This window comes from Rhinopithecus roxellana, chromosome 7, assembly GCF_007565055.1.
Source record: "Rhinopithecus roxellana isolate Shanxi Qingling chromosome 7, ASM756505v1, whole genome shotgun sequence".
In the NCBI taxonomy this organism is placed as follows: Eukaryota; Metazoa; Chordata; class Mammalia; order Primates; family Cercopithecidae; genus Rhinopithecus; species Rhinopithecus roxellana.
Genome location: NC_044555.1, coordinates 56,392,494 through 56,404,698, shown reverse-complemented (window position 1 = coordinate 56,404,698; position 12,205 = coordinate 56,392,494). Strand labels below are relative to the sequence as shown.

The 12,205-nt window shown below is 39.4% G+C and overlaps 1 protein-coding gene across 1 annotated transcript; it reads left to right on the top strand.

Moving 5' to 3' along the window:
- Window positions 1–3,543: 3,543 nt before the first annotated feature.
- BRS3 (bombesin receptor subtype 3) lies at window positions 3,544–7,938 on the top strand. Its single transcript, XM_010389107.1, has 3 exons — window positions 3,544–4,127; window positions 5,680–6,031; window positions 7,461–7,938. Exons 1-3 carry the CDS (start codon window positions 3,694–3,696, stop codon window positions 7,872–7,874), a joined length of 1,200 nt encoding a protein of 399 aa, XP_010387409.1. The 5' UTR covers window positions 3,544–3,693; the 3' UTR covers window positions 7,875–7,938.
- Window positions 7,939–12,205: the final 4,267 nt, after the last annotated feature.

Below are 12,205 nucleotides of genomic sequence, written 5' to 3'. Positions count from 1 at the left end.
GAAATCCATCTGACTTCCTAGTGCAAAAGTATAAAAGTAGAAACTGTGGTCATTAGAGACTTAAAGATTGAGAGTTCTGGTCATTCAATTTTCAGTTCTTAAATATACAAACAGATTTTGAAATTGAGTAAGAGGCAAAAAGTTTATGCACTTCATATTTCTCCCATTAGAGAGATCACCCCAAGTTCCCCGGATGATTTGGGCATAGGTGCCCAAGAGTTCAGTGAATCTGGCTTACCAGGGATTGAGATACATAGGGAGGACAGCCAGCTCCAGGAAGGTTTTTGACATATCTATCACAGCAGAGAATACTTTTTTCTTTAATGAAGACCCACAGAAATATCTGTTGCACCTCAGTATCAGGAAAAGAAACCCCATGATCCTCTTGGAAGAACTGAATTATTTCTATCCTAAGTGGTTCTCAGAGTATGGTCCCAACCAGCAGCATCCTCATCACCTGGGACCTTGTTCAAAATGCACATACTCAGGTCCCACTCCAGACCTACCAAATCAGAAGCTCTGGAGGGGAGACCCAGCAATCTGTGTTTTGATAAGCCTTCCTGATGATTCTGGGGGAAACCAAAATTTGAGAACCGCTGTCCTGTTTGCCGGTGGCCGAGAATCTTAGAACCAAATTGGCAGCTTCTCTCTAGCAGCTGCTTTCTAACCCCTCTCCCCACCACCTGAGAGGTAGAGGTGCTTCAGCACCCTTAGACACCCAACTCCTTAGAGATTTAAAAAAACATTTTCACAATACCAACTAAATTGAGCTGTGAACCAGAAAACACAACTTCAGAAAATTGGTAACTTACTCATCCAACTTCTAATACTTTTTTGAGTTAAAAAGCTGCGTTAGGATTGTATTATAATTCCTTAATCTAGAACCAGGTAGTTGTTTTGAAAATCTTGGATGATAATATGGACTGCTTAAGTACTAAAAACAAAAAAGGATTTCATCATTTTGCATAGGCCAAGTGCCTACCTAAAAATGATTAACAAGACATGGTTATCTTTTGCTAGTGAATTATAAGGTTGTAAAAGAAATATAAAAGCAAATGCATTTAAATTATCTATCATGAATCACTGGTTAGCCTGGAAATCTCTTGTTCTTTGGTTAATAGAACACGCAGAAAACCTAAGCCTACAATGCCAAATGAGCAAATATGGCTCATTGTCAGGAACTGAGTGTTTTTCATCTCTTGTCACTGATTTTTAACCTTTCAGAAGCCAAAGAGAATCTGTGTTTCATCAGTTCTGTTGAGAACTTGTGAGACTTTGGGTGAGATACTTTCCCTACTCTGGACCTCATTTCTGCCTCTGCAAAATGAGAGTATTTGATTTTGTCATGTCTAGGGTCACTTCCATCTCTGATATTCTGGGACCCTGGAATTCTAGAGATCTAAGACCCCCACTGCTCCAGTATTACTCCAACACAACTACTCTCTCCTGACCGCTCCTGATCAGAAGGAAGAGGGAGAAGAAAAAGTATTCCAGTGGCTGCAGCCTGCTGAAAGCATGAGTGAGATTTGGAAATTCAGATAATCTCAGAAATCACATGCAAGCATTACAGAACTTACAAAACAGTGCTGCGTGGAGATCGGCTGTGGTGTGAATAGTGAGACATGGTTTGCTCCTTGGTAAATGATACACAGGATTCCGAGGGAGATTTTATCATCAGTTTGCTGAGAACAAGATGTGAACCCTTTAAGGAGCCCTTTTCTGTAGAGACAATCTTAAAGAACCTGCCCAGTGTATGAAATTACTAAAGTGTATATATCTGAAAGCTTAGGAACTTGGGTTTATGCAAACACTCCCCGCACCCCCATTCCCATTAAAGGCAGTTATTTAGCTGAGTGATTCGAGCTGTGGCGATAACTTATAAAGGGTGGGGGATAGGTGTGGTTTGGGGGACTTAAACCACATCTGTCTTCCACCCTTCATGAAATTAAGCAGGTAATTGATTCAATTCATCCACTTCACTTTCTCTGAAGAACTGGTTGCCCCTACTAAGTATAAAGAACAACCTTTGTTGTTCCCCCTGTTCACTAGCTAGCCAAATACTTTGCTCTTTTTCATTTTGCTCCCCAGACTACTTTCTAATATGGTTATATTTATGAACACCTCACTACACGGTTTCTAGCTGAGACATTATGCATTGCATTTGATAATTTCAGAGAATATGTCTTAGCAGCTTCAATTACTAACTACACTCCAACTGCTAGCCTCCTGCTCCCAGACAGTGCCCCCTCCACGAACACATACATATAAAATACATGGTTATGTTTTCTGTAAAAAGTAGCTTATCTGGCTGGTACTGAGGTGATTGCCTTAAATGTGTACTTCTTTCAATTGATGTAAACATCATCTACATGCCCGTCATCCCCGAAGTCACCGATGGCATTTCTTCATCTGCAAATAATGATTTTCATTCTTAAAAGTTCTTTTGTGTCAGGAGCTTGAGCAGTGATGTTCTGTATTGTTTTGTTTTGGAATAAGGAAGGTTAGGTTCCCTTTAACCATTTCTAGAGAGAAAAATCCTAAACAGCCCTTTAAAAAAAAAACATGGCATTAAAACAGACCGTCAAACAGTAAAAGTGGTTTTATTAGGACATTTAGAGACAAAGCAACTGGTGCTCTGCCTGGATTTTTCATCTCTTAAAGGTTGTTTTGGCCGGGCGTGATGGCTCATGCCTGTAATCCCAGCATTTTGGGAGGCCGAGGCGGGTGGATTGACTGAGGTCAGGAGTTCGAGACCAGCCTGGCCAACATGGTAAAACCCTGTCTTTACTAAAAATACAAAAATTAGCTGGGCATGGTGGCAGGCACCTGTAATCCCACCTACTCGGGAGGCTGAGGCAGGAGAATTGCTTGAACCCAGGAGGTGGAGGTTTCAGTGAGCCGAGATCGAGCCACTGCACTCCAGCCTGGGTGACAGAGTGAGACTGCATCTCAAAAAAAAAAAAAAAAAAAAAAAAAAAAAAAAAAATTAAAAAGGTTGTTTTGATATTGTACAGCACAGTCTGAATAATTGCAAAGTTGGGGTTTACCATGTGACAGAGCTAGGTATTAAGCCCAAGTGACCTGAATTATCACTCTTTGGAGGTGACATCAACCCTGTCAAAGTGTAAATGATTTGTTGCTTCACTATCTCTCTGATATTAAATTTTGAGGAATGGGTTCAAGGCTGTGCTTCAGGGGACACCTACACTTATTTATCATGTAAATGAAAATGCACTAGACTACCATGTGATTGCAGGGGGGATAAATGGTTTTTTTCTAAAAAAAATTGACAAAACCTATATAGACCATCCTGAGTAGACATGAAAACAGGGTGATTCTAATAATCAATAAGATGATTTAATAAGGTCTAGTTGGTCCCAAGATTCCCCAACAGGGAAGAATAAGCAACTGCAGAGCATTTCCCCAGCCCCCTCCCTCTCCTTATGACAGGACACGCCAATAAAACTCCACCTCCTACTCTTCAGTGCCAGATGGGTAAGCATTTAGCCAAGCATGCTGGGAGACACACAGAACTGAAGCAAAGGAGTATCCGGATGTCTTGGATTTTCTTTCCATTATGTTCTGCTCTGTTCTCCTAATACCATCTCGTTACTAGACGTAGGCATTGGACGTGACAATCAACTGCATTTGAACTGAGAAGAAGAAATATTAAAGACACAGTCTTCAGAAGAAATGGCTCAAAGGCAGCCTCACTCACCTAATCAGACTTTAATTTCAATCACAAATGACACAGAATCATCAAGCTCTGTGGTTTCTAACGATAACACAAATAAAGGACGGAGCGGGGACAACTCTCCAGGAATAGAAGCATTGTGTGCCATCTATATTACTTATGCTGTGATCATTTCAGTGGGCATCCTTGGAAATGCTATTCTCATCAAAGTCTTTTTCAAGACCAAATCCATGCAAACAGTTCCAAATATTTTCATCACCAGCCTGGCTTTTGGAGATCTTTTACTTCTGCTAACTTGTGTGCCAGTGGATGCAACCCACTACCTTGCAGAAGGATGGCTGTTCGGAAGAATTGGTTGTAAGGTGCTCTCTTTCATCCGGCTCACTTCTGTTGGTGTGTCAGTGTTCACGTTAACAATTCTCAGCGCTGACAGGTGAGTTTCTTTTCTCTGTTATATTTGCCAGGATGTGAAATTGGGCAAAAATAAAGGAAAGCTTGTACTTAGCATTTACTGGCTACTATTCTGCTTTTCTCACACTGTGTAACGTGGATGTGAGATTGGAAAATCTGGTGGCATTTAAAATAAGTTAGTGTAAGAATGTTAAAATTTCTGTGTTAGCATGGAGGAGAAGTTGAAATTGCATGCTTTATGGATAATGTATTTTTATTGTTTGCTCGAAAGTATACTGAACGGGGTTTTTATTTTTCTCCAGTTTATTAAGTAAAGCAAATTGTTCCAGGTGTAAAAGAAAAAAAATTCATGCTTTATACATTAGTGCAGCCTAGTGGTGCAATATAGTCAACATGAAAACCAGCATAGGTGTGAAATTGACCACATATGCATTACTGTATATCGGAAGAGTGGTAAAAAGACACAAGCATCTAATTTATTTGAAATTCATCAAATTAGCTAATGGCAGAAAAACGGTGAGGTTTTCAGCTCCCTGGTAACTTAGTGTAATGTCATCACGTAATTCTATTTGCTTTCTCTATAGGCATTCAGTGACATTATCATTTCCAGAGAAATAAATTAATCTTGGTTGACTTTTAGAGCTCTGTGGAGCGAGCGTGTGAGATCCTCTTGCAGTCAGGGTGTTCAGATTCTGTTAGGATATTTTCAGTCCAAGTACTCTGTTTTTCTGTGTTCCTATTGTAGAATAACTGTAAAAACATGAAAAAATTTGAGGCTCCAAATGTTAAAAGTGATGCTTTAAAAAGCCTAAAAGAAGCCTGTAAGTAATCGATGTTTGGCAGTACCCGAAGGAATAGCTTCTTCAGATTCTAGAATCTGAGAGGAGGAAAATCTTTCCCTGTGTCTTTTTAAGATTTTTGCTTTGACTGGTCTTATATTCTATTTGAGGGCAGACTGGCTTAATGACTATAGATTTTAAGGTGGATTTGTTTGAATGAGGAGGCATCTCTGTAACAGCACAGGACTTCTGATTGCAACTTTGCCTTGCCCTAAATCTGTCCACTGATCAGCTTGGGCAACGAATTAACACTTATAAATAGGGAAGAAATTAATCCTCTCCTCTTTACCATATAAACCCTTGGAATTCTTCTCTAGGAAGGTTGATAACTGTTCACTCATGAAGAAAGGAAAATTATTTCAGTTTAACATCAGTCACTGATACAAAAGGAAGTCTTTTAGAACACTTAAGGTAATACCCAGGTGGTGAATCACACATGAAATCATGCTGATAAATGTTTATTTGTCCTAAATAGTCTATACATAAAATTATAAAATTGCAAATCTGGAATATCTCATAGGAGTGAATAATGGAAAAGGTGATTAGCATAAATAAAAATATTGGGATGTATTATGTGCATTTAAAACCATAGCCAATTCTAGTTAGTTAATGTTGACTTTGTTATATACATATGCATGCAGGGTAGAACTGGATGACCACTAAGGTCACTTCTCATCCTAAAATTTGGTAACTTTGACATTTATTTGGACCTTGCCTCTGATTATGTGTTTCTAGATACAAGGCAATTGTGAAGCCGCTTGAGCGACAGCCCTCCAATGCCATCCTGAAGACTTGTATAAAAGCTGGCTGTGTCTGGATCGTGTCTATGATATTTGCTCTACCTGAGGCTATATTTTCAAATGTGTATACTTTTCGACATCCCAACAAAAATATGACATTTGAATCGTGTACCTCTTATCCTGTCTCTAAGAAGCTCTTGCAAGAAATACATTCTCTGCTGTGCTTCTTAGTGTTCTACATTATTCCACTCTCTATTATCTCTGTCTATTATTCTTTGATTGCTAGGACCCTTTATAAAAGCACCCTGAACATACCTACTGAGGAACAAAGCCATGCCCGTAAGCAGGTATGTATTAATCAGTACTCATGCAAATCTAGTTTGAACTTAGAAGTGAAGTTCCTACTTTTGCACAGTGAGTAACTATGTATCTTCCTGTGCATAAATGCAATTGCAGTGTAGTATTTTTGTTGTGAGCATAGGCTCCAGGTTGAATCCCAGCTCTATCACATAATAGCTGAGCAATCTTGAGCAAGTTACCTAACCTTTCTGAGCCTTGGTTTCCTCATCTGTAAAATGAAGATGATTACTAGATGATATAGATGAAATGCTTAGGTGCTGAGTAAGTATTTCAATAAATGGGAGGACTATTACTATTAGAGAAGGGACAAGTAGTCAAAATTTTTTACCCTATGGAATAGTGGGGAACACTGCATAAGATGATACTATGAAGAAAAGCATCTTTTGTTTTAGAAAGTGTAACAGAACAAAAACACATAGCATATAGAACTGGCAAGAATCCATAACACTATTTAATGCAAACCACTTACACACAGATGAGCAAACTGAGGTGGGGAGGAGGGAGGGGAAAGAGTGGAATGCAAGTAGCACAAGAACACGGTGACTCACAGAAGTTTGATTAAGAGCACTGCAAGAGCCAGGTGTGCCCCCCTCTCATAAATATGGGCAGAATAAAAGGAATGTTGCCAAAACATAGTTCCATTTAATTAAAAATATTTTTCTAACTTCTGGGGAAGGGGGAGAGATGATTCCATTTACCCCTTGATCAGTACACAGAAAACTGTGCCTTTTTTAGAGCTAGTCCATTCAGTTAGTTTAACAATGGTGCTCATGAGACTGAAGTTGCATATTTAATGCCCATGTGAACCAGTTACCTTTGCTTTATTTGTGACCACGGGCTATATATTCACCTAACTTGGCTCATTTCTCTTATAATAGATGTAGGTAGGATTATATTCGCATACAAAGGACAGCATATTTTGGGTTTATTTCTTTGACTATATGGTTAGAATTCCTATAGAGTAAAAACAATTTTAGATACAAGCTTGGCAACTTTCGTAGACCTCAAAAGAATATTCTGACCTAGCCAGCTTCTGCTGATGCAGTGAAAGCAGTTTTGTATAGCATCTCTCTGTTTTCAATTACATTAAATTTTGGAGAATTCCATGGCATTCTTTGAGTTAACTGCAGATATCCTAGAGTATCTTGAAATTAGGGGGGAAGGTGTATCTGAATTAATGAGTCCAGGATCAGAGGTTACCATGCCAATTGACTTGCTGTGTTATATAGTCACAGGCTGACTTCCTGCACATCCCAGGCAGTTAGCATACAAATGCATGTTCAAAGGGAAATCAGCTGTAATTAACTGTAAATTTCTATGTAAATTTATAGAAAAACTTTTTTAAATCTCTTACTGCTAAATGATTTTTGTTTTGTTTTGTTTTGTTTTGTTTTGTTATGTTTCTTCCCCCTATAGATTGAATCCCGGAAGAGAATTGCCAGAACGGTATTGGTGTTGGTGGCACTGTTTGCCCTCTGCTGGTTGCCAAATCACCTCCTGTACCTCTACCATTCATTCACTTCTCAAACCTATGTAGACCCCTCTGCCATGCATTTCATTTTCACCATTTTCTCTCGGGTTCTGGCTTTCAGCAATTCTTGCGTAAACCCCTTTGCTCTCTACTGGCTGAGCAAAACCTTCCAGAAGCATTTTAAAGCTCAGTTGTTCTGTTGCAAGGCAGAGCGGCCTGAGCCTCCTGTTGCTGACACCTCTCTTACCACCCTGGCTGTGATGGGAAGGGTCCCGGGCACTGGGAACATACAGATGTCTGAAATTAGTGTGACCTCATTCACTGGGTGTAGTGTGAAGCAGGCAGAGGACAGAGTTTAGCTTTTCAATGAAAAAAGCTGTTTCTCCTCCCAGCCTGTGTATCCAACTCTAAATTGTGGGTAGGTGTATGATGTCCAGATTTTTGTTGTTTCAAAAGTGTGTTGAAATCTTAGGAGTGAAGGATCCCTATAAGTAAGTAAAAGACAAATCATTACTTTCTTCAAAGTACAAAGAGTAATGTCATCAGGCTTTCTAAATAAAATGAAGCCCCACTAAGTGCAGAAAGACAAGTTTATATATGCCAGTGAATAGTAAGGGAAGTCGAATGGGAAGGAAGATGTAACAAACAAGATGAAACTTAAAAATCTCATTTGTTGTGTAATCACATCTGTGATGCTTCTAATTCCTCATATACTGTGATTTGCATAAAATTGTGTTTGTGTTTACTGTGTGGTGTAAATCTAGAGATACTTTGTATGTGAAAAGGGGATCACAAAAGAGATAAAGCATCTCTTATGCTATTTTCTTAAAAATAAACCTTCACAGAATGGCTGCCCTTTTCCATTCAACTCAATTCCATTGTGGCTGAATCTGTGCAGTTGAAATGAAAATGTTTTGGAGTCAGCGAGTACAAAGCACTGAGTAAGGATCTGGGGCACACTGCTTGCCTTACTGGGTCAACACTTACTGATTTAACGTAGTTTCAACACTTACAACTGCCATGGATTAATAACTGGGCTAAGTTATCATTCACAAATACTATTAAGAACTTGCCTTATTCCGTGAACCCAGGAGGCGGAGCTTGCAGTGAGCTGAGATCTGGCCAGTGCACTCCAGCTTGGGTGACAGAGCGAGACTCCGTCTCAAAAAAAAAAAAAAAAAAAAAAAAAAAAAAAAAAAAAAAAGAACTTGCCTTATTCATAGGCAGAATAAGTGGCCATGTTTATGGTGTCATTTGAGGACCCCTGTTGAAAAATCTGCAAACCTGCCATAGTGTCTGAAATTATTCCTTTACAGAAATTCATTTCTTTCTGGTAAGCAGTGCCCTCTTTCTAAAAACATGCAGAAGTACCACATGAAATCCCTAACCCCTGGGTGTGCAATTGTGATCAGATCATCTTCCTGGTTGACTTTATTAAACCTGATGGGTGCCTAAGTCCTGTAAGTGTATGGTCTAATTAATCTCTGCCCATGGAAATCAGATGGAAAGCTCTGATTTTCTATCCTGTGCTCCTACCTGCTAACATCATTCGCTTGTTAACAATTTTTTTTTTTAAACTGTTGTCAATAGACACGTCAGATTTAAATCTGTGGTTTCAGAAAACATTTTGGAGCAAGTTTAAATATATGTTTGGCATTACAGGTAAATTTGTATTAAAAAAAAAACTTAATGTTTGAGTGTGCTTTTGGTAATGTTGAGCTTTCTTTAAATGGCTTGTGGAGTCGTGAACTTTTGCTAATGATGTGGCTCCAAAAGGTAATACGTATTAACATCAGACTTCAACTTTCTGTAAAATTGGTTTACTTAAAGTGGGGGGGGGGGGGGGTGTGATACTGTATTAGTATTGTTTTAAAGTGGACACTGTAATAAGTGTGGAAAAACAAATAAATATGAAATAAAGTTTTAAATGACCCTCTGTAACTTTATATTCTAAAATCAATATTTCTGACAGAATATAATGGAACCCATTTTAAACCCAAAATGTTACTTTCAAGTCACAGAGCCCTAAAACAATCTTATTATTTTCCTCACTCTGAGTAAATATTACATCTTTACTCTCCTAAACTCTAATAACTTTTCAGATATAACTTGATAGAAGTACCAGAATACAAAAGTGAAGAGAGCTTTTTGGAAGTTCATAAAACTAGAACTCAAATAACTTTTTTTTTTTTTTTTTCATTCTCAGCAATCCTTAGGTGAGTTAGGGATATAACTCCCTAAACGGCTGTGTAGGGCATCAGCCTCCTTCCATCTGTAGTTGTAGTTGGTTTAAAATTCGCAGCTTTGCTTTGATTTTTGAGAGGGTGGTCTCTTTTTCAACAGATTATCCTTGTCACAGCTAACCTTACAAGTAGTCCCTAATAGTCACAACTTTTTTCACACTGCCTATTGTGGTTCCAGAAATGTTTCTACGGAAGATTTCATTTCTTTGGAGAGAACTCTAAATGGCAGGGATAGGCGGGACATATGCAAAATAAATTCTGTATACATCTCAATTTTGCTCGGGGTCTTCCCTGACCCAAGACTTAAAATATGGACTATAATAGAGTAATACTCCATAAAGCATGAAAACACAGTCAAAAAGTTAGGCATAACCAAAATGTCCAGCAGGTAAGTCTTCGTCATTGAGGTGAAAGCACTACAAAACACTTACCACTGGCATTTCTGCTGAAAACAGCAAATTTGGGTTTGCAGAATTTCTGCAGTTTGAGTCAACTTAGGTCAGGAGTTCAATCTTTTTGTCAGAAAGACAGAAGTCTTTTTATTTCCACTAAGTCTTGAGATTACAGGATGTGGGGATAGGAAAATTCCCGGACAGAGTGGGCTTGAAGGAACCATTTTTTTCTTTTTTTTTTTTTTCTTTTTTATTATTATTATACTTTAAGTTCTAGGGTACATGTGCATAACGTGCAGGTTTGTTACATATGTATACTTGTGCCATGTTGGTGTGCTGCACCCATCAACTCGTCATTTACATCAGGTATAACTCCCAATGCAATCCCTCCCCCCTCCCCCCTCCCCATGATAGGCCCTGGTGTGTGAGAAGGGACCATTTTTTTAAAAAAAATCTGATTTGGTATAGTTCAGTAATTTTTCAGAAAGAGTTCCTAGGCCAGATAAGTGAGTCCTATCTGGAGTACAGTCTCTGCTTTTATAGGTTAATGTATATTTATCCACCAAGAAGGATGTGGCCTATTAGGGCAGAAATACAACACAGATCACCCCATATAAAGGTCAGAGAGAGGCCGGGCGCTGTGGCTCACACCTGTAATCCCAGCACTTTGGGAGGCCGAGATGGGTGGATTACGAGGTCAGGAGATTGAGACCATTCTGGCTAACATGGTGAAACCCCAGTCTCTACTAAAAATACAAAAAATTAGCCGGTCGCGGTGGCGGGCGCCTGTAGTCCCAGCTACTTGGGAGGCTGAGGCAGGAGAATGGCGCGAACCCGGGAGGCAGAGCTTGCAGTGAGTCGAGATCATGCCTCTGCACTCCAGCCTGGGTGACAGAGCGAGACTTCGTCTCAAAAAAAAAAAAAAAAAAAAAAAAAAAGGTCAGAGAGAAGAATGAAGCACATATTCAAAGAGAAGTCAGCTATGTAGATTCTTCCTAGGTCCAGCATCCCTTTATGTGGCCCATCTACATTGCAGTCCCGGAGTTTCAGTAGCCACGCCTATCTTTATAACCCACCCACCCCCCTTTTTTTGTTACCTCAAGTGTTTCTATAACTTGCAAGAAAAAAAAAAACTTGAAAAAGACGGGTCACAGAGACAAAGATGCTTTCAGATTACCTCAGTCACTAGGGAGTTATTCTATGAATACACAGGGAAATGAGAAAAAATAGGAACCAGGCCTCATAGAGACCACAGCATGGTGCAATTAGAACTGTCAGATCTCACGACCAAACAGAATGCCACTGCAAGTACAATGTGTTTACTTCTCAACTCTACTACCTAACTAGTATGGTGACCCAGTGACTCTCCTTCGCTGCTTCAGCTGCTCCTCCGTGGGGAACTTCTCCATAGCAGGCCTCTGTTCTGCCTTTTACCTTCCCTGGGTGTATCTCCTTGCTTCTTTGCTACTCTGACTACATCTCTTTATGTTCTATACTCAAAACTTCCTGGGAGAGGCTCTTACTGGCTCAGTCAGTCAAATCCAGCCTAGAACGCAGAGCTACTCTGCCAGGTCACCACACAGGCCCTGGGCAGCCTTTGGGCCAGGATGGTTGGGTGACATGGGGCATAAGCATAAGAAACCCTTTCAGTCACCTGCTCAAAAGACGGTTGTAGTAAAGTGGCACTCAATGACATGTGCAGTAGGATGGTGTCACATATTGTCACCTATGCTGTGAACTCGGGAATGAAACGTGAGCTCAATAACACATTGCTGAAAACAGCTGTATGCTATTTTTGGATCCAGGAAAAAATATTTAGCAAAGTTTAAGCCTAATAAAACTCACATTACCTGTATCATAAAAATGTACACAAATTCAGTTCTCCGAGTTCCTACCAGAACGCGAACTTCATGAAAAAGAAATATTATTTTAAAAAACTAACCCAAACTATTAAAAACTATTGTTATCGTTGAAACCATAGATTCACACAGCGGGTACGTGGGGAGCCAGGATTTTCTAGAAGTAGTACTCAACTGCTATGTTTAGAAGTGAAGG

What these genes read in the sequence shown, in the direction of transcription:
- BRS3 (XM_010389107.1), top strand. Translation starts at nt 3,694, where the DNA reads ATGGCTCAAAGGCAGCCTCACTCACCTAATCAGACTTTAATTTCAATC. An exon ending in ACAATTCTCAGCGCTGACAG is followed by an intron (nt 4,128 to 5,679) that starts GTGAGTTTCTTT and finishes ATGTGTTTCTAG; the next exon opens with ATACAAGGCAATTGTGAAGC. An exon ending in AAAGCCATGCCCGTAAGCAG is followed by an intron (nt 6,032 to 7,460) that starts GTATGTATTAAT and finishes TTCCCCCTATAG; the next exon opens with ATTGAATCCCGGAAGAGAAT.